Source organism: Ochotona curzoniae, unplaced genomic scaffold, assembly GCF_017591425.1.
Source record: "Ochotona curzoniae isolate NIBS_2020 unplaced genomic scaffold, NIBS_Ocur_1.0 scaffold_4505, whole genome shotgun sequence".
NCBI classification, from domain to species: domain Eukaryota; kingdom Metazoa; phylum Chordata; class Mammalia; order Lagomorpha; family Ochotonidae; genus Ochotona; species Ochotona curzoniae.
The window spans coordinates 29,375,328-29,398,828 of NW_024467118.1; the positions used below are offsets into that span (position 1 = coordinate 29,375,328).

Genomic DNA, 23,501 nt, shown 5'->3' on the forward strand with positions numbered 1-23,501 from the left:
AGCCCTGAGGTAATGAGAAAATCGAAGTGCTATAGTCATCTATCTCATTGATACCTAAAACAAGGCAGATGTTTGCCACTAGGTGATGCTAGACTTAAGCCATGAATAAGACAGAGGGATGTGGGGCCTGGTGTGATGGCTCAATGGCTAAATCTTCACTTTGCAAACCGAGATCATATGGGCACTGGTTCATGTTCTGACTACTCCCCTTCCCTGTCAGCTCTCTGCTTATAACCTGTGAAAGCAACAGAGAATGGCCCAAAGCCTTGGTACACTGTACTCATGTAGGAGACCCAGAAGAAGCTCCTGGTTGCTGGCTTCAGATCAGCTCAGCTCTGGGTGTTGTGGCAATTGGGGGAGTGAACCAGCAATGGAAGATCCGTCTCTCCTTCTTTCTGTAAATCTGATTTGCCTTTCCAATAAATACAAATGACTCTTAAACTAATAAATAAATCAAAGAAAGAGGGATTTGGATCCAGCAGTTTGACTCCCAGAACTTACTAACTAAACAGGCAGGTCAGCCTCAGATGCTTCTGTGATCTTAAAGTAATGTGAAATGGTGTTTTAACTGGCTGGACCTTCTGCATCTCACTTGCCAGGCTGTGGTTTTACCATAATAATTTCCACAAGAGAGGTTCTGTTTGCTCTAGGAGGAAGAAATGAAACACAAGGTGTCTTTAAGTCTTGATTTCTCTGCAAGTCTTTCTTTGCTCTAGCTGGGTTTGAAGACTAACACAGACATCTGCAGAAACACGTGGTTGTGCTGCCCGTTCTTTCTTCTTGCCTTACTCCGACCACTATCAACTAGGAAATAGCTATGTGTTTCTATACACATTATTTCTAACAGCCTCACAAGGTAAATGACTTATTCTCTGCTTTACAGACACAGGAACTGAAGTTCAGACGTTAATAACTGCTTATAATACTTGTTCTCCAGCTTCTAAGTGAAAATGCATTTAATAAATGAAACAACTAAGTACGGAAACCTTTCGATCTTATAGCTAGAAATGATAGTGAAATAACAACTGAGATGGATATATGTTGGATATATATTTAATTTTTAGAAGAAAAATGAACAAAATCTACAGCTGTTGTGTGAAGAGTAAAATTTATAAGAATGCACAGACATCCTAGAAGTTCTATTTCTTCATTTTGCATACAAAAGATACCTTTTCAAGCTCAATTAAAAAAAAAAGGTAGGGGAAGAGAGAATCTAGTTTCAGTTCAAAGCAAAAGAGTTTCACTTCCATGGAGTAATATTTCCATTTCTAGCAGAAGGATATTTAAATCTTAAACTTCAGTGTGATTTTAGAAGCAGCTCTAATTTTCCCTGAACATTCAAGGAAGGTGTATTCTTTCATTAAAGAATATCCAAATCCAAGGCCAGAGCCAGTATTTTGGCAGACTGGGTTAATGCCATATCCAGCAGCCCATATTGGCACTCTGCTTTCCACTCAGCTTGGGTAATATGCTTGGATCCCTACCACACAAGTGGGAGACCAGGATAAATTTTTTGGCTCCTGGGCCAGAGCTAGACTAGCCCTGCCTGTTGCAGCTGTTGGAGAGTAAACCAGATGTAAGATCTTTTGGTCTCCCTCTTTCTCTATCACTGTGCCTTTGAAATAAATACTTACTGAAAAATACTCCTGTCACCATCTTCCAAAACGTAATGCTTTTATCACATTAGAAAAGTACAGACCCATTATTGTTCATAGCCCTTGCCTACACTCTTAAATATTTCTACTTATCATGTGCTGAAGTCTTTATTTAGTACAGGATTACACTTGTGCTGAGACAAGGTTCATTCATTAGCTAAATGATCAAGTCTCAACACAAGGGAGAGATTTACACATAAGCAGTAACAGAAAATATCCCATGGTGTGAACCTTCAAATCACCAATGCTAAATCAAAAAGGCTAAAGATCTATTCTATGCACCAACAAGATATCACCACTTAAATTAAGCCAAGAGCTTGAAATGTCTCACAACTAGATTTTCCAACTTCGTTTGTTCAATGAATGCAGGAATAAAATCCAATATAAAAGTAAAAATTACTTTCTATTTCCTGAATCTTTTGTTGTTTGAACATGCTTTAATCATAGATTTTAAAAGTCTTTGGTATTAGCACAATCAATAGCTGGCCACTAGTACAATCTAACTTTCCCGAACAAAAATTTAATCTTCTATCTTCTTGAGTTCATTTTGTTCCCATAGTGACTCACACTACTTAATCTCATTGTGTTTATATTAACTAGTAATTGTCTGCAACTTTTTATGATTAAAACTGTAACTCTATAAAATACTAGCCATTTCACCTCATTTCACTTGAATGACTCACCAAAAACTAAATTTGTTTTTACTATTCAATGTAGAAAGACAGGAGTAAAAAAAAAATATCTAGCTTAATAATCCTCAGTATTTGTAAAGTGAAAGAAAAAGCCTTGACTGGGTACTTTCCATTCAGCAGGCATTATCATATTTAATGCTAATTCTACAAAAATGATTAGTGGATAGTAACTTGCCCAAAGTTACCCAGCAAGCAAGCGAGACAGCTGGGATATTATCTGCTGGGTTCATCTTCCAGCATTTACTCTAATGATCAGTTGGCAGAAAGGATGCAGAGTTCTTCACACACAGGAGTTCTAAGCCCATGTGATTATTACCAAGGACAGAACAAGCTATCCAAGGAATGAATGAGCTATATGATTCCAAGGACTAACTACAAAGAATACTTATTGCTCCTAAACACTGAAGCAATTATGCATCAACATGTCAATACTGTTGGATATGTCTAACTTGCCAAAATACAACTGATTTAAATATAGGTGTATCACAGAGGACAAAATTAAGGTCCCATTAAATTCAAAACATATTGCATTGATTATCCCCTGGATCTATTAAATGCTGCGTCATTTTGACAGAAGAAAATTGGTTTCGTTTATCAAAGTACTTCAGAAAGTGTTATTGATTTTTACTACATCTTCTGCAGTTTTATTAGTTTTGGGAAAGTTGCAACAACATGCCTGTTGCTAGTGGGGAAAGTCCCTATGCTTTATCTATGTAAAACACTATATATCTATGTTCTGATGATACATTTTTTTCTTTGACAAGTGCTTCTGAATCAAGGGATGAGGCTGACAATGGAGAAGTGAGGGTAAAGGCAAAGTGCATGAGTTGGAACAGAAGAGTTAAAGAACCAAAGACAAAGACTAACCAACAGAACCAGCATATTTCTTTTTCACATTTTTAGGCCATATGAACCATAAGTCATAAATGATTTTGTGCAGCAAATATGAGCAATGAACCCAATTTTAAAGATATCTAAGTTCATAGATCACAATTTAGAAAAGAGCAGAAGAGCAATCTGGATTATTTAAAAACAAGCAGAGGAAGAAGACAAGAGAGGGAACATGGCTACTGAGAGGAAAGAGAAAAGAGAAAGGGGAAAAAAGCGAAAATCTCCGCAGGCTTCACTGAAGCCAGCAGTATTGGAGGCAACATGTAGATAAGAGGGACGAGCCTGGAACCTGATTATGGAGGGCTCTGACCAGTGGGGGCAGTTTGCACACTTCCCACTATGAAGAAGTAACCCTGGCCTTTTATCTAGGCAAAGAAATGAAAACAATGGCCACCAAAGCACTCAACACAACCTATGCTGAACATATTTAGAGGCTAGGGACCAAGTAAAAGTCCACGCAGGGTTTAGAGCCATTTCTGGTCCTCAGCTCCTTCTACCTTACTTAGTATGTATGACTTGTAACTCTTAGCACCCAAGCTAACCTGAGAGATCACAAAAATCATTATGGCTTATTTGCACAAATCTCAGAGGAAATGTCTTTGCTGCTTTATTAAAGCCTTTCTGAAGGGTACAAATTACAGTGACTTTACCTTTGGTCAACTCATTTATCTACCATGCATAGAAGTTATTTTTTCATGTACATTGTATAAACAAATCACAAAACTGAGACTGCTAATTATTTAAAAATAAATTATAAATTATATAGCTGATATTGGCTGTTTCCTATCTGTTTCATTCCACATAACAAAAGTATTATCCAAACATGTTATATACAAAATACGATTTTTGTTAATGTCTCTTAGCTTCTTTCAAAATGATATCATGTTCACTGAAATTATGTGGCTTATTCTTGAATGGTATGTAACCTTTAGAAGACTACAAACTTAAAGACAACTTTCAGAATTGGAACTGGTGTTTGTATGTAAACTTGTACCGATTTAGATTAGTAAAAACACACAATGAACCAATGTACAAATTTCTGTCTGTCCTTTCTGTCCCATTCACATGAGCACAAGTCCTGACACAACAGCAACACACAGTAGGCATTCTAATAGTCTCTGGGTGGATAGACATACATAATCCATTATCTCACTTGTCTGAAAACTATTTGAACTTAGCAACTCAGTCTTACCCTTATCAAATCATCATTTCTTATCTATGATTACACAATTATTATATGTTAGAAGGCAGACCAGAGGGCTTAGGAAGAGAAATTAAATAGAAGTAAAAAAGTATGAAATAGTTGAATGATAGCAGAGCCCACTTAGTGGTCAAAGTCTATAGTTACTGCAATTTCTATTCAGCTATAATTTGGTAACAAGATTTCCTATCTTAGATGCAAAAAGAATAGGGAGTGATGGAAAGGCACAGGGCAGGAGAACCCCAGGTGACTGGAAGATGTGTATTTAATGAGAGGTCTAGTTGGCATGGGCTACCATTTCAGGCCCAACACAAGAGAGAAAACAAACATGAAGGCAGAGTAAGCAAAATTGTGAAATACAGACGCAGCTGCAAAAAAAAAAAAAAAAAAAAAAACTTACCTGCTTTAGAACTTCAACTAAAACTAAACAGAAAATGAAATCTACTGCTAAGTCCCGCCTTTCAAGAAGATAATCTCTTTCACGTTGCTGTTCATCCCTGAAACAAGAACCCAAGAATCAGCTTTAAGACTGCAAGTTTTTAAACAACCAGGGGTTAGAGGTTCATATTGCCTAATGTGTTCACGTTCTGTATGATGTGCAGTAGCAGCTGTATGAGATTTTTAATTAAGCCAATACTGCATGTTCATACACACATTTCACTATTTCATGTCAGCAACTAAACCTAAGCTAAAAGAATTACTAAAGAGAAATGGAGATTATAAATTTCATCCTAAAAACTTAGCACTGCTATACACTTGATTATTAACTCTTTTTTATTAAGAACTGAAACAAGGGACTGGTGTTGTGGCAAAGCATGTTAAGCAGTGTCAACATTCCATATGCATGCCAACTGGAGTCCTGGCTGCTCTACTTCTGACTCAGTTCCCTGCTAATGTGCCAAGGAAGGCAGCAGAGGATCGCCCAAGTGCTTGGGTCACTGTATCGATGTAGGAGATCCAGAAGTTCCAAGCTCCTGGCTTCAGCTGGTCCAGTCCCAGGCGCAGTGGCCATCTGGGGAGTGAACCAGTGGATGGAAGATATTTCTCTTTCTCTCTCAATCTGTAACTGGGCCTTTCAAATAAATGCTTTTAAAAAAAAATGAAACAAGAGGTGTGAACTGTGGCACAGTCAGTAAAGCAGCCAACTGGGATGCCTACATCACAAATCAGTGCCTTGGATCTGGTCCTTCCTCTTACTCATCTGTTTTTAAGATTTATTTATTATTCATTTGAAAGTCACAGTAACACAGACAGAGGGCTGCATCCTCTTCTACTTTTAAGCTCACTTCCTTTGAATGCACATGCTGAGAGGCAGTAGACACTGCTGAAGTTACTGAGTCTCTGCCAGCCAGGAGGGAGCCAGCATGGGACTCTGGGGTTCTGGCTTTCACCTGGCTCAGGCCTGGCTGCTGTGTGCATTGCAGAGTTAACTGTACATAAAAACTCTCTCTCTGTATTTGAAATATATGAAGATGAATATATGAGCACTTAAAAAGTGAACTGAAATAAAAATAGTAACTTTTATAGATGAAAATAAAGTACAAACTAGCTTTAAAATAAAGTGGCACCTACAGAAGTCCCACACTAAACTAAGGGCAATGACCAGACCGAACACAATGATGTTCTGAGGCCTGCCAAGGCCTCCCTGGGACAAGGAAAGGCACAGAAGCCATATTTAAGGATTTGAGAAGAGTATTGTAGTGTTATAATTTTTGTGCTGGGCTGTGCGGTCTTCTTGTATTCACAAGAATTGCATCCCTTCATAAAGCAAGTGAATAGGTTCTTCCCTGGATATTTTCTTGATGTCTCCAAATATTACAATCCCCTACAAGACCTTGAAGCACACTCCCTGTGATGGGAACTTGAGGGCTACACCAGCTTTAATTGATATGGTCTCATGATCTACAATTTAAGCAGAAAATACCTCCTCCACTCAGTACGGCCTGAATAAAAAAAAATGATTTATAATCACTATCATCCCCCCATTCCCATGCATTTAGAAACCAAAAAATCATCATCTTCAGCTGAGGATTCACCTTCCTCTCCTTTGTTGGAAGTGTTTGGATCCCAGGCAGAAGAAGGGAAAATAAGCTGCTCACCCCTTAGACTTTGTGCTCGACCGAGGCCTGTATTCGTATGACTCGTCTTCAGTTCCATTTTGGCGTCTGTACCAGTCAAACAAGGTGCGGAGCAAGGAAGGGAGGCAGTGCTCTGCTACTGAGCTCATGGAGCTTATCAACTGAGAACACAAGACACAAGCACAGAGTAAGCCACCACATCAGACGCCAGGCTCCTACCTCTACCAGTGACCCCTGAGACGTGAAGAAACACAGGACCTCACAGGCAACAAATGTTAAACAATTAAAACGGCGACCATGGGCTTAGTCAAGCAATAAAGTCACCCTAAATTTTGCATACTATCAAAACATACAAATCTAATCCATTTAGCTCAGTCTTTCTTCCAACTCCACATCCACTCACACACATAAAATCAACTTCAGTAACATTTTTTATTGTGAACAGATACCTTGGGGAGAGCTGTTAGGGAACAAGGAGAACAAGCTTGCTCGCTGGCTTGGCTGGGTCCTCAGTGCACAGGAGCCTCAAGGGCTCTCAAATGTTACTATCACATAGAATGAAGAGGTGTGGAAACAAACAAGACTGCACTGTGCCCCAAGCACTGCTGCCTTTCATAAATCAGAAAAGCACCCCTTGAATATTTTTCTTGATATCTCTGATTTCTAGAACCCCAAATTGAAATACCGTGGGAACAAACTTGTGCATAACTAGTTCAGATAACGGGTAGTATATGGTTATACCTACTTTAATTGGTGCATTGAGTTAGCAAAATCTGCTTTACTTTACATTACTATGACATAGAATAATAATTACTCTGATATCTACAAATTATTGCTAGAAATATACAAAGAAGCTTTCAAAGTCTTAGCATAAAGAGAAGTATAGTGTCATGAATAGCCAATATTAACACTGAGGAATCTTTGAAAATTGGAATTCTAGGTCAACATTGCAGATTCTTTCATGAATAAGCCTTGTGTGGCCAGACGAGCCTCCATTACTAGCCCTTATTGTCTTCTTCATCACCAGGATTCTAAGAAGGAATTTCTTTGCAAGAATTTTATACATGACTCAAAACATTGCTTATAAAATTGTACTTTTAAATATTCATATAATCAAATATGCCTCACTGTTTTAACTTATTTGGAAAACTGTAGGTTACAGGAATAGCCCTGGAATCCCCTTGAATTCCTTAATGATATGAAGAAAGGGCCAGTTAATGAAGATTAAACTGGTTATCTCTGGAAATCAAACATTTAATATTCCTGATAATTCATATTATACATATAATTTCAAACTTTTTCATCTAGGAAATAACAAATGAGATAGTTTATTTGATTCTGTGGGCTATTCTCTTTTTCATTACTTTTGCCCTCTCTTAATCATCCTTCTATCATAAAATGCCATAATTTGACAAGGAAATAGTTTCTAATACAGACAATTGAAACGAAAACCAGATTATAATTTTATGTAGCCATGCTTTAAAAGAGTCTATATTAATAATGAACAGTATTATTTAAAGGAAATCCCTTTTAATTTCTGAAGAAGGAACAATAAACAGTATTTGTACTATCAATATGCACTAAACCAGTCTACACCACACATGACTTACTGTACTTGAGGTGGGGAGGGGAGAGCAGGAATCAAACTACGAGGCATGATGACTTTTGTTTTCTGACAATCATTTACATAAGAAGGCAAATGGATTTTTTTCCCCTAAGATGTTGTACAATTACATTTCAAATCCTGACTATACATTATGATCAGTGAGCAGACCCAGGATCTACATAATCTAACTAACTTGTGCAATGGCATAAGAATTGAAAAGCACTGCAAAAGGCAATCTCATTATTGTAACAGAGGCCTTCCTTTGTATGAGGTCTTGGCTCAGTGGCTGTTTACAAAGCATATCCATCAGATCACCCAGACAGCTGCTGTAACCACAGATGCCAAAACTCCACCCTGGGTGATTCTGAGTCTGCAGTGGGACCAGGAACAGAGCATTCCGAGTTAAGTTTCTACCAAGTAATTCTTACCAGTCTTCTTTATCCCATCAACTCACTTCATAGGAACAATGATTTCTACTTCTTCCATACATAATTGTGACTGAAGTGGTCCAGAAGCAGGTGCCAACTGCTATGGACAACTGCTATACAATATGATTTGTGTATCATGCAAGGATTTGTGTTCAGGAAGCTTGGTCCCCAGAGTGGCAGCAGCAGTGGGAGGTGGTGTGGTCATAGAGCATGAAAGGAACTGCTGCTGATATTGCAGAATGAGTCAGTTATCATAAAAGAGCAAGCCCCCTGATTCTCTCTCACCGTGTGATTTCTTCCACATGTGCTCTTGCCATTGTGATGGCCCCCAATCATGAAGCCCTTACCAGGCAGAAACCAAAGCCATACTCTTGGACTTTGGAACTAAATAAGCACCTCCTCCTCCTTTTTTAAAAAGAAATTATTCAGTTCCAAGTATTTTATTATAGCAACAGAAATTATACTAACACAGAAACAGAAACCTAATCTGAGCTACTGGTTTTACTGAAATAACCAATATGTAATAATTATGGTAGAGTATGACTTGATCTAACATTTAATCTCATTAAGAGGTAGAATTTACATTAGAGGCATATAACATGAGACTTCAGATCCTGATGTTCTACGTAAGCACAGCTTCTCAGACCCCAACAGGAAAAGTAAATATTATAAAGTAAAATGTCATTATGTGAAAGCTTGTAGGAACTGGCACACAAAAAACAATCTGGGAAGTTTAGTTGGAAACAGTCACATTAAAGAGAAATATTTCAAATCACATTAGACATCAGCAATAAAAAATATAAAGTTTTAAAATGCTAAATGAACCAAAATCAGTAAAATTCATAGTTCATTCAATAAACAAAAGTTTTATCAATTCCAGAATGAATCTGTGGTATAAGCACATATAAGATCACTAAACAAAATAAAGGAATTACTTAATATTTGCTATATTTGGACCAAATTATTAGGATGTACGTTTTCCTTCCAGGAAAAATTATTCCCCCATAACTGACATACCTGGTCAAACTGAAGATCTTCACCCCTCTGAAGAGATCTGGATAACAACTTCTCCTGAAGTAAAAATAAAGCAGAGGTAGAAATGTTAAGAAATCTTTCATCCGGTAAACAACTGGTGAGTGGGTTTCATTTTTGCTTTCATTGCAACTAGGTGGATTTGAAGCAAATTAAGTCTCCTCCTTGCCTAGGGTCAGATGAGTGAGAGCCTTCCACGCCCCACCCTCCCAATGTTTGCAAACTAAAAATATAGGAAAATTTATACTATACAGAAGCAGGCTAGGTAGTTAAAAATATTATATTTGTTTCCTAAGGGGAAAATGTTATGATATTTATATCTCCAAAGTGAGTTACATGTGTCAACGCACAACCAAGATGGCTTTTCATGGGATGGGCAATACAGAGTAGTGAGTAAAGCTGATGCCTGCCAGCAATGTCCAAACTGTTTGGGTACCAGTTCAAGCCTCAGTTGCTCTGCTTCTGATCCAGCTACCTGCTAGTGCCCCTGGGAAGGCATTGAAAGACGGCCTAATTTGTTGGGCCCTGCACCCACACTGGAATCCCAGAAGATGACTGTGGCACCTGACTCCTGGCTGAAGTCTAGCCCAGCAGAAGCAGCTGTTACCATTTATGGAGTGAAGCAGCAAACAAAGGATCTCTGTTTCTCCCTGTCTTCATAACTAGTTTTTTCTTCTTCTATCCTGTCTTGCTTCATTTGCACTGCGTACAACAGTTATACTCTATGCCCAGATTTTTCAGAAGCTGGTCTTTTCTAAGAGTTGAAGATATATAGATGAACTAAGCAACAGAGCCCTGCCTCCACTGAGCTTACAGGGAGACAGACATTAAGCATTAAGACCGGTGATGTTACCTTTTAGTGTCAACATGACAGGACTAGGGGATCCTCAACTGGCTGACTGCTACATTTGTGTGTCTGGCATCTGAATTAATGTTATGTGTAAGGATGATCTGACCTAACTCAGGTGGGTGGGGACCCTTTGACTGGTTAAAGGCCTGGGTAAAACAAATACAAACAGGGAAGGGTGAATTCTCTTTTTCTCCTAGAGCAAGGACATCTTTCTTCTGGTTCAGGTTCTCTGCCCTTCATGCTCTGAGACTTGTAATAACGATATTCTAGGTTCTCATTCCATCAGCCTTGCCTGGGTGTTAACACCATTGGTCTTTCTGATCATGAGGCCTTTGGATTTGGGCAAAGCCATGCAACCTGCCTCTCTCATTCCCTAGCCTACAGACAGCCTATTGTGGGACTGCTGAGTCTCCATGATCATGTTAGCCAATCCTTTATAATCCACAATAAATTTCTCTGGTTCTTCATTTCACAGGTTTTTTTTTTTCCCCTCTGTACATAAACCCACACACTCACACACATTCTGTTTTTCCATATAAATCTCATTTATGCATCATTTAGGATTTATATTTTTTTCATTGAATCAAAAAAAAGATAGTTTGGTGGGGGGAATGCATATAAACATACACATATGCGTACAGAGAGAGAGATGTATAGCATTCAGTGTAAATAGAAAAAACAAGGTGTAATATTCATATACAACAATATGGAATTTGCTTCCTATGTCAAGGTATATCCTTAGATATTATATAATCAATGAGGTAACAGGTGAAATTAAATTTATAAATCGAAAAATCTTCAACACATTAATTAGAGAATACATAGTATGAACTTATGATAGTTTATAAATTTAAATGTTTAAAATATATTTCTATATTACTATATTATTACTATATAAAAATTTTATTATTACTATATAACATTACTATATTATTGTATACATACTCTAGAGTGTATATATATATATATACACACATGCACAGCAAATAATGAAGTATGATTGTAAGTTTGTGATCGGACCATCATTAGTTTATTCTTATTTTCTGAGTTTCCTACAAAGAACACATATTACTTGTTCTTATTCCTTTGTGAATTTTCTACAAACAATGCAGATTACCTGTTCTCAATCTTGAACTTAAGGGTCACTATTGGGATTTCTGTGGGATTGAGCAAATTCACTTAATTATAGAACATGGTACACAATAAGAATTATGACTACAGAATTGGAAAAAAAAAAAAGTGCTTTTAAACTTTAAAATAACAATTTAGCCAAAAATCAGGATGTATGGAAAAAGCAAGTTAATTGCTTCACTTTCAAACCTGTCAAAAACTTCAATATATGTATATATCTATAAATGTATGTATGCTAATTGAAACGTTAAGAACTATTCCCTCTCTTCAATGGAAACATTTATCTAAAATTATGTCATTTTAATTTTTTCTTGTTGTACTATTAATTCAAACAAAAGTGAATATGACTTAAGATAAAATAGCTTGTGTGGTTTGATTCCTTTTGTCAGTATATCTATTCACTTGTTGGCCACCCAACAGATAGTTATCTGAAAATATGTCTGGGATTACATTATGTTCAAAGATATGGTGATGGGTTCTTTGATTATGTACTTTTAATTGAATGTTTTTTGTAGGATGGAAAACATTCTTCTATAAAATAAAGTGGATTTAGAAATATGTATATTTATGAAGTTATTCCAGCAAAGTCCTAATTTCTTTTATGACTTCTTTTCATGAAAATAAAATCACAAACATATTTGCTAATGAAATTATTAAAAAAAATTCCCATCTGTCAGAGATTCGTGTTTCTAAATAATTAAAATGGGTTCAGGGAAAACAGCGGAACTCGTGGTATTTTTCTTTCTTAACAGAGAGATGTTTGACATATTCTTAGCACTAGGGCCTTCATAGCCTAAGCATACTTCAGCTAATTATTTTATAAACCGAAATTTGAGTTTCTAAAGTATACACATGCAACATAAACATGATTTTTTATTTATGTTCACTAAGCTAGATCCAAAAGTTAAGTGATACAACAAGTCCAGTAGTTTCCAAAAGTGTCCAACAGTTTAAAAAGCAATCAGCTTCTAAAAGAATGTTACTCGCCCAATGTGAACAGCGCATCTCAGATGGAGGATGAGGGAGAGACAGAGAAAACAGTCTTTCCCCTCAACTATCTGGCTTACTGAGTTGCCTGATTCATTGTTTTAAGTCTAAAGCCCTTAGAAATATTTTGAAGACCACTAATCTAAGTAGTTTGTGACGTCAGTACCAATTTTATGCAACACATTAACAGCCAAAAGAATAACCAACAGTGAAAAACCGTTTCAGAAACACTTAGCCTGTTGCCTTGTATTTCACTGTTGTTACTTCTCAATGAACTCACACTTCCTCAAAGATTTCTGAAGGTCTGCCATCCACGTAGAGCTTTTCCTGAAGCAGGAAATGGGGATGGGTGACTTTTGCCACAAGAGTGGAAATGATTTTTGAATGGCAAAAGAATGCTTATGTTATCATAAACACAAAGACTTGAAGGAAATTGCTGCATTAAACATAAATTACTAATCCAGGATTTTATGACTTTGTGTAGACCTCTCAGTTTAATTATACTGTGGCTGAAGAAGTCCTAATCTTTGCTCAAGCAGACATTTTTTTTTAAAAAGCCATTTATCTAATTACAATGTAAGTAACGTAATCTACTTACAACCTATTATCAAAAACAGTAACTAAAAAGAATACAAATTTTATCTCTACAATCACAATACATGAATGCAAAGACTATGTACAAAACAGCAGTTTTTCATAGTAGTTCCGAATTAGGATGCGTCCAAAGCTAAATATCAATAGAAACTGGTAAAAAAAAAATTATGGTATTTCTATTTATTCAAATGATATTCAACTTTCAGAAAGGGTGAGACAAATAATATGGGCATACACTATTTGTACATATCTAGAAAAAAGGGTCCCTCTCCATTTGTGGTATTTTTTCTTAAAAATGTTAACTCCTATATTTATTTGGTTATTTCTTGTTTGAGAGAAAGACAGGACAGAGAGCGCTTTCCTTTTCTGTCCCAAGGCCCAGAAGTCTGCAACAGCCAGGACTGTGCTGGGCTGAGGCTGGGAGCTGGGAATTCCATTCAAGTCTCCCACTGGGTGGCAGAGACATCACCATTGCCTGCTTGGATTTGCAAATTAACAGACAGCTAGATTCAGGAGTGGAAACAGGATTCATTACAACATACAGGTTTCTGAACCTCTAAGCCAAACACCTATGGCCTCCACTTGTGTTTTATAAAAAATAGTTACAAAGAAAAGCCCCTGTTTGGGACACTTACATCCCAGACTGAAATGCCTGGAATTGAGTCCCATCTCAGCATCTGATGGCCCAAGTAGTAGGGTTCTGCCATCCACGAACTTGGCTCTTGGCTTTGGTCCCTGGAAGCCCCAGTTGTTGCAAGCATCCGGGGAGTAAAGCAGTGGGTAGGAGATCTGCCTATCCCTCTGTCATTCTGATGTTTCTCTTCTCTTTCCCCTCTTGCTCTCCTTCTGCCTCCGCCCCATCTTTCCCCTACTGGAAGAAAGGACCTTCTAGGTCCCTTACTGTGTCTGGTATTTTGACTTATGGTGGCAAACTTATCCCAAACTTATCCCACAGTTAGGACTTGATTGCGCCTAAGAACTAACATCGATCATCATCACCTTGGTCAATAATGCAGAGATATTTTTATTGTATTATCTCTAGATCAATTTTCACTGTTTATTATATTCATAATTGTAAAGAAAGTTAGTACCAACCTAAAACTCACATTCCTTTATGTTTCTACTTGATTTTACAACTAAAGTACATATTTCGAATGCCAACAATAACATGTGACTTCCATGGAAAACAGAGTTTATTTAAAAGATTCTAACAGCATGATAATAATTACACTGACATATTTCAACAAAGTAACAAAGTTGGCAGGTTGAACACACAGCCAAAATTCTCTCCTAAATTGCTCCCTTCTTAAGACAACATTAAATAACTTCTAATGGGCTAAATCCAAAAGCTTGGGAGAGAAGCAATAAAAGTTTACTGAGGCAAGCCCCCATCTACCCTACCCTGTCTTTCTTAGGAAAGGGCAGAGTAGAGAGATATACACTGGGCATACAGAGTTGAAGATAGGGTCCAGTGCAGTAGCCTAGTGGATAAAGTGGATAAAGACTTGCATGTGCCAGCAACCCACATGGGCACAAGTTTGTATCCCGTCTGCTTCACTTCCTTTCCAGCTCTCTGGTTGTGTCCAGTAGAGGAATGGCCCAAAGCCTTGGGACCCTGCACCCATGTAGGAGACTCAGAAGAAGCTCCTGGCTGCTGACATCTGATCAGCTCAGCCCAGGCCATTGCGGCACTTGGGAGTGAACCAGTGGGTGGAAGATCTTTCTCTTTCTCTTTCCTTCCCTCTGTAGATCTGCCTTCTCAATGAAAGTAAATAAGGTCTCTAAAGGAAAAAAAACGAGTAGAAGATGAGGTATCATCCTGAACATAGGGAAGTTAGTAAAAATTTGTAGACAAGTATCAAAAGCCCAGTTGTCTTGTTTCTAGCTCGTCAGAATGCCAGCAGCCAAAGCTGAACCTCCTCTAGGGACTCTGCTGAGCACGCACCCATTCGTGCAGAGAAATGTCCGACATTGATGACGACAGGCACGCTGCAGATGACAGGCAAAAGGCTCTTCCATACACTCTAGGTTTCTAATCAGCAGTTTAATGCCTTGCATTAAAATATGATGTATTAAAATAAATATGTGAGAAGACAAGGAAAATGCAGTCTGGAAGAAACAGATCCAAAAATATTTATTTCATACTGTGAAAAAATGATGTAAAGTTATAGAGTTAAAAGTTCTGGGCCCTGGGCCTGGCATGATAGCTTAGTAGCTAGTCCTCACCTTGCACAGGCCAGGATTCCGGCACCAGTTTGTGTCCTAGTTGCTTTACTTGCCATCTAGTCCGCTGCCTGTGGCCTGGGAAAGCAGCAGAAGATGGCCCAAAGCCTTGGGACCCTGGCTAAGGAGAGGCTGAGTTCAGGCCATTGCAGCCACTAGGGAACTGAACCAGCAGAGGGAAGATCTTCTTCTCCTCTCCTTCTCTCTGTATATCTGTCCTTCCAATTAAAACAAAAACAAACAAAAAATCTGGGCCCAAACCAAAAACATAAGGTCTAAATCAGAAGGTGATTAGTAGGTGGCTGGTGTTTCTCTCTTTCTCTCTCTCTCACCTATCTTCTTTTCTAGTCACTGGCAACCAAAGATTAATAAAGTTGCATATGCCTGGGTCAGTTACCAGGGTTGATCCATCTCTGCAAAGCAAGCCAGCTAAGGCATTGCATATAGTACTTCGCAAGCTATAGTTTTAATCAAGGATTGTTCTTTTGATGCTTCCTTCTAAAATACAAATGAAATCATGGCAAAAAAAAAAAATTACACTTGACTGATGTGAAAATTTTTTTGCCCTCTTTAACCTTCTTTTGTTATGGTTTCTAATAGGAGAATGAAACTTCACCCATTTTTAGTGGCAGATTAAATTCATTTGGGAGAAATTATGCTTCTGAACTCTGCTGTGACCTACTGTCTAAATGACCACAGCCAGGTCAGTCTCCTTGCATTGAAACAATCCCTGGATGCTATTTTCTTAAAGTTACTCTGAAAGATTTCCAGTCAAGGACCCAGAGAGTCAGCCCAATGGCTGTTTATTCACAACAAAATAAAATGTGGGTTAGATTCCAAATACAGGAAATCACAATAAAAGCACTGGAGGCTAGGATAGCTTTTGGCAATGTTTGAGCCGATAGATGTTTCATTATGTTGACAGTAAGGATTCCCAATTCACTCGAAACTAGATATAATTGTAAACAAAGCTGCAAGATGGAGATCAGCAAAAACTATGTTGGCATAAAGACATGTAAGACATAAAGATATGTGAGAGAAAAAAAATATGTAGAATGGGAAGAGGATTTAAGTTTTTTCTGGTGTGATAAGAAGAGTAGGCAGGGATGCCATGTCTCTTTCAGTGTGAGGAAGGGTCAGAAACACCTGCATGCTAACAGAATCACTGGCACAGTTAGCAACAATTTTCAGACTCTCCTCATAGATTATATTGTACGGATATCTCTGCAACTACCTGGTAAATCAATAGATACAATAACATATCTATTCTGAAAGAACTATTAGAAGTTCAGACTACAAGACTGACATTATGGTTTGTAGGACAGAAGGAACATACCATCATAATGTTTAATCAGGCTGATTTCAACTTAAGGTAAAAACCTCTACCAAGTACCTGTTATCAGGGGGTGCTGCTGCAGAGACAGAGGAGACAAATCTGGTTCCAGGCATAAAGTAAGTCATGTCAGAGGACATCAACACAGACATCTGAGTATGATATAGCATAATCATAATCTGGAGTATATGCAAACCATTATGGTGATGCAAAGATTCATTTAACAGGAAATAATCCCCATGACAGAGGGAACAAATGGAAAGTTAAGAAGAATGAGTGGAGCTTTAAATTCATTTTTGATTCAGAGGTAAGAGAGCGCACCCATCCCAGGACAAGGACACAGAGAGGACACTTTCCACATCATAGGATACATGGAGAGAGGATGTTAATTCATCACACATTTGAACCAGATTATGAAGAACTTGGGATCATCTAAGAAGAACTTGAATTCACTCTCCCGCAATGAAATATGAGCAGGATTTTTTTCTTTTTATAGCACAAATGTGTTAATACTTGTGTTTAGCGTGAAGCAAAGTCTAGTGAATGAGAGGAAAGTGGAAAGGTGATCGTTAAGAAACTGCCACAAAGCTCTCTTATGGCCAGCTGAGCCTACAGGAGGGCGGTGACAACAGCAGTGGGAGAAAATGGAAGAAAAAAAACATCTAATAGCCTCAGTAAAAATTGGGTAACTTCACCTATATTTTCTATTATTTTCTCACAAGACCTTTACATTTCAAAATTTAAATTCCTTTAAGAACATACATGTAACATTTGTATGCTGATAGAATCAAACCAAATGGTACTACCATAAGACGCTTTATAAATCGAATAAAAATTCTTTCAAATTAATTCTTAAATTTGAGAGACACAGAGAGAGTGTGAATTCTCAATTGATTTACTCTCCAGATGCCAGGATTGGCCAGAGCTGAGCTGAATTCAAAGCTGGAAGCTGGAAATTCAATCCAGGTCTATGAGGTGGGTGCCAAGAATGCAATTACTGAACCACTGTCATTGCCTCCCGGGATTACGTTAACTAGAAGTCAGAGACTCATATTAAATCCAGAATCTGATGTGGAATGGAGGCATCTTAACTGCTACGATAACTGCCCATTCCAGAAAAGTTCTTTTAAAATGTGCTGTACCAGTTGAAAACTGCTGAAGCTAAGTGATGGGTCCTGAGTTTTCTTTATACAATAATGGTTATTTTTAATATGGTTTGAAAAACCTTTTCATAAAATTTTAAGGTATTTTAAGTGATTCCTGTGATCATTAGACACAGTACATATGTATCAAATTATCATACTATCCTCATGAATATGTACAAATACATGTTAATTACAAAACTCATAAAATAAAATGGTTCCCTTTCTTCACATTAGCTATTTGAGCAGGCTAGTGTAGGACTTCACCACGTAATTTAGAGATCACGCAAAATGAAAATTAACATTTTGTAGAGTAAGCACATTTATGATTAAATCATTCATTCACGTTCGTGAGCTTTTATGATTCTCATTTCTAAAATAGAACTTTATATTATTCACATTTTAAAATACACAAACTAGCACAAAATCTATCATAATTGCAAAATGCAATAATGGAATTACTTACACTGAATACTGTAATCTGCACAGTTTTAAAATATACATTTGGCTAACAATGTACTATGTATTAGATTTCAAGCATTATTTCAGAGATGCTTTTCTCAGACTGCTTTCCTGTACTTAATGATCAGAAAGAAATTTGCCTTCATAATAAGCAATTGCAAGTCTTACTTCACTGTGAAAATGAAAAGCATATAACAATAACAACCCATCTTTGGTTTCCTTTAAATCATCACTTCTCTTCTCTGAGCAAGGGGACAGGTTCCAAAGCCAAAAACTCTTCACTCTGCCACTCACTGGCTCTGAAACAAGCACCAGTGTCTCGGAGTCTCAAATGGGCAGTGAGTACCTTTCCCTAATCCTGCTGAGTAGGGAACAAATGAGTTTCAGCTATTAGATCCTCTGCATCGTTTCTTTACTGTCACCTCCTTCTAACCTACACAGCGGCCCTGGGAGCATCACATTGCCACACCTCTCAAATGTAAACTTACTTCCTGATGTTATATCAATATGTTAAAACTATTCTCGTTTAATAATTAGCCAACTTTACCTCCAAATCCAACAGACTCTTCCCTCGGTGTTCACTGTACGCTACCTCTATTATTTGGCAGTAATAATTCTATCCTATGCTCTTTTTCCCTTGGCATTATCATCTTCTCTTTTTGCTTCATTCAAATTGCACCAAAATCTGTGTCTCTAGTTACTAGCTTTTGCAAGTTCTTAAGGGAATTTCCAACTACCATTTAAGCAAGGCCACATGGTTAGGTCACCAGTAAATCAAGCTTGATTTGTAGTCCAAGAGTATCCCTATGTACTTTAGCTAAGTAAATATACTAACATCTGTAGCCCTAGGTTTTTCTTCAAACACCATTGCTATTGACTTACTTGTTCTACTGATTTTTTTCACCATATCCACTGTTAACACCCACTTTAACACCCTTCTTCCACAGCACTTCCAGCCTCAATCAGATAGAACAGAAATGGAGTCTCTACCTTTCATCCCTTCTCCCTCATACTGAGCAACTGCTGCGTAACATAACAGGGTACCATTTACAACTCTACACATTTGTTTTCAGGCTTTCCGTCCCATCCCCTTCATCACAGGCTCTAATCACACAGAGCCCTTCACATTCTCTATGCACTAGAAGTGTGAAAATATGTCCACATATTTATTGAATGCTGAATTCAATTTGAACATCAACTTAGAGGATATTTGGAACTCCTTTTATTTGTTATGTTTCATCTGGCCTCCCAATTCCCACTGGTACGGTATACTCACTAATCAAAGTGAGTTCTGAAACCACGGAAGCTTTCTAAATCACAACGTCACTACTAACCTGTCCCTTACTAACTTTTTTTTCAAGTATGTTATTTCCTTTGTAAAATTTCTACCGTAGTGGCTAAAAGTCTAAGAAAATATTTTAGATTTATAGGGCAGCTCTACTCACCAAGGGTTCAGCCATCACAACTTCAATTTTCTTTTCAGCTTGAACAGCAAATTCTGCAAAGAGGCTCTTGATGACATATTCACCAGGCTTGACATCTGGGTCAATTGTAATGTTTGACATGATGATATTCTTTCTTCCCCAAGTGGAATGAAAGTTAGAAGCAGCACAGTACTTATTCACTTTGCTGACCGTTGCTGAAGCTAAAAGTAAAAGACAAGATCTTTCTGTAAAAATCGGCTCAACAAGACCTACTAAATGAATAACAGCCTTATTCAATGCCATTCCACCCAAACCAGTATTCAGTCTCCCAATTTCCATGTACCATCTCCATTTTTCTCTATGACACTCTCCACCTTCTAACGCACTACCCAACATCACTGTACTGCAGTTACATGTGATGTTCATGGTGTGCTGTTTCTCTCTCCACCTTTTCAACATGAATCCCATAAAGAGAGCTATTTCATCTTGGGTTTTTTTTTTTTTCCCTCCTGGATGAATCCCAAGTTCCTGGAATAATGTCTAACATGAATTAGGTACAAATAAACATTCACTGAATGAATGAATGATTCAGAGGATCAGGTGCAGTAAAGAAACTAAAACATGAACAAATCAAACAATAACAGCAAAAGATCTGGAGGATGTGCTCAGGAAAGACCTCATTGAATAGCTAAATTAAATTCAGACTAAGTGATGAAAAAGACAGCAAGGTTAAGGAGTAGAAAAATTGAGTATGCAACCTGAAAAACAAAAGGGCCAGTGCGATGGGCAGTCAAGGCCAGAAGCAGGGATGGAGGGTGATGAGAGATGAGGGAGAGTCAGGAATCAGGGAACAAATCACACTGGACGTCTTAGGACTTTGTAAGGAAATTCGGTTTTATCACAAATGCAACTACAATTCAATAAGATATTAATGTGATGAGAGATGTGACAGGACTTCTCTTCATAAAAATCATTCTGGAGAAAAGGTTGTAACAGGGCCAATGTAGATTCAGCAAGGCCGAAATCTGGGCAAGAAGATCATAGCTGCAGCTCAGAGAATAGCAAAGAAGAGACAAAAAGAGATATTTTATTTGTTCCCAGATGAGCTACTATGGGGAGGGAAAGAAGGGTGATAAGACACTCAGAGGGGAATGACACAGTCTGGCAAACAGTAAATTGCAACAGGCTTGGCACCAAAAGCACACACCGCCACGTACTGTACACCTGTTCTCTTCTCTGGACTGTCACGGCAGCGCACCTGCCTCCCCACCCGTAACCAATGCACTGGCCTCCATCTTCTACCCTTTGTGCAAAACTCAGAGCTTCCTCCCACTTCTTACTTCATCTGAGGCCATCTCCTGTGTCCTAGAACATTCCTGCACAATCTCAAGTTTGTATTTCTCTACCGTAACCTTCTCCAGACCTGGCCTTGTATGCTGCCTTGTAAACGCCTACATTTCTTGACACAGGAAGCAGACCATGATTCGAACACTGAATTTCTGTGTATTTACTGATAACTATGGGAAAATAAATTTGCCTTAAACACAAACTCAGGACCTACAAGTAATTGTTCTGTCAAATTAAAAAAACTTTATTCTTCCTAATAATGTGTCACCACACATAACTTTTAAAAAATGAGCTAAGAAATACTGCAGGCTGTTAATAATATGCTTCATAGCACACCAACTTAAAATATATTAGACTCTGACTAAAATTATGTAATAAGAACAATTCTAAACAAAAATTCACAGTTCTTTGAACACAGTGCACATTATTTTAAACAATAACTTGCTTGTTAATGTCCTTTCCTGACTCAACATTGTGTATTATTAAGAAGGGAATCTGTTAACAAATGACAATGTAGAAAAGGAAATTTTGAATAAAAAATTATGTCGGATTATTAAGAGTGTGGTAACTTGACATAAACTAGAAAATTCAAATATATTTCATTTACTTAAGTACATTAAGTCCACAATTAAGTTTCTTATGAGCATAACAAAATTTCTCTGGTTTTATCTTTATTTTATTTCTTTTAAAGATTTATTTATTTTTATTGAAAAGGCAGATATACAGAGAGGAAGAGAGACAGAGAAGATTTTCCATCCGATGGTTCACTCCCCGAGAGAGCGCAACAGCTGGAGCGGATCCAATCCAAAGCCAGGAGGAGCTATGAAGAGCCAGGAACTTCTTCCGGGTCTCCCACGTCGGTGCAGGGTCCCAAAGTTTTGGCCGGCCTCGACTGCTTTCCCAGGCCACAGGCAGGGAGCTGGATGGGAAGTGGAGCTGCTGGGATTAGCACCGACGCCCATATGGGATCCCTGCGTGTTCAAGGCGAGGACTTTAACCACTATGCTCTAGCGCCAGGCCCTCCAGTTTTATCTTTATAGTAAACTCAACTCAAAACAAGCCTTTATAGATATAACTATTTAAATGCTCACTTTTGGTGACATGAACACTGTTTAAATGACACCTGAGCTTTAAATATGTTTTTTAAAAAGAAAGAATATAAGCTAAAATGATTTCTCAGTTAAACTTAATTCTACTGTCTTCCCTACTCCTTAAACAATAAGCACCAACATAACTAGGTATTACATTGCATAGTTTAAGAACCTTCCAATAAAGTTTAATCTTCAGAAAATTTTTATTTCTACCATTTTCAAAAATAAAAATACTCCTAGCTTAAAAACATAAAGCCGTACAAGAAAGCCTAAGAGGGCATGCAGTGTGGAGGCTTCTCCCGCCTGGTCCTACGACGCCGGTTCTAATCCCGGCAGCCCCCCTTCCCTTCCAGCTCCCTGCCTGTGGCCCGGGAAAGCAGTCGAGGATGGCCCAAAGCTTTGGGACCCTGCACCCGCGTGGGAGACCCGGAAGAGGCTCCTGGCTTCGGATCGGCATAGCATCGACTGCTGTGTTCACTTGGGGAGTGAATCATCGGACGGAAGATCTTCCTCTCTGTCTCTCCTCTCTGTATATCCGCCTTTCCAATAAAAAAAAAAATAAATAAATAAATCTTAAAAAAAAAAAAAAAGAAGAAGACATGAGCGGTGGACGGGCCTCAAGCGAAAACATAGTGTTGTCTCCAACCTTTCTTTAACCCTGATACATAATGACTTGTACCGGACATTTTCCAATATGAAAAAATTGCAAAGGGAACCATAATGAAAGATAAAAAGACATAAGTAAGAATAAAAGGAAGCCTACATTTTGTTTTTGGATAAAGACAATGCACAAAGCTGAACAAGGCAATACAAAACAAGCAGTTATTTGGTACTGTAATTAAAGCAAGCATCACTATTGACCACGGAAGAGCAGATGAGTTCATCTGAAGATGAAAGTATTTTGATAAATTCAAGTGCTTTGAATGTGGGGAAAGTTGACACTGAAAAAGTTATGCATGTCCAAAAATATGCTTAGAGAACATGAATCTCCAAAGAGGAAAAAAGAAATAAAGAAAAAAAGCAAACTACTGAACGAGAACAAGAAATCGAGGAGGTGGAAGAAAGCAAAGATGCAGGGAAAGACCCTGCCTGGACAGCCTCAGCCCGGTTATCACCTTCCAGAAAGCAAAAACTGAAGAACAAAACAGATGGAAGCCAGTTCAGGGGATCCCTCAATGTCAGATCACTCGAGACACGCGAGGATAAAGCACGTATTTCAGTGACTAGAACGAACACAGCGACTGAAAAGATATTTAGAGTGTGCATGTCCTAAAACAAAAACACCTTGGCACAGAGCATTGAGCAGATTCAACATCAAATGGTATGTGACTAGC

At 38.0% G+C, this 23,501-nt stretch overlaps 1 protein-coding gene and 1 pseudogene across 8 annotated transcripts in view; one reads left to right on the top strand and one right to left on the bottom strand.

Moving 5' to 3' along the window:
- Positions 1-23,501, bottom strand: part of FRYL (FRY like transcription coactivator) — a 229,735-nt gene that overhangs the window by 95,044 nt on the left and 111,190 nt on the right. For all 8 annotated transcript variants that reach the window (XM_040966429.1, XM_040966422.1, XM_040966427.1 and 5 more), the window contains 4 exons: positions 19,751-19,950; positions 9,569-9,622; positions 6,539-6,678; positions 4,840-4,936 (listed from right to left, as the gene is read on the bottom strand). In XM_040966429.1, the coding sequence (XP_040822363.1) occupies positions 4,840-4,936; positions 6,539-6,678; positions 9,569-9,622; positions 19,751-19,870 (411 nt within the window). In that variant the 5' untranslated portion in view covers positions 19,871-19,950. The remainder of the gene's footprint in view (positions 1-4,839; positions 4,937-6,538; positions 6,679-9,568; positions 9,623-19,750; positions 19,951-23,501) is intronic.
- Positions 22,767-23,373, top strand: LOC121146729 (annotated as a pseudogene).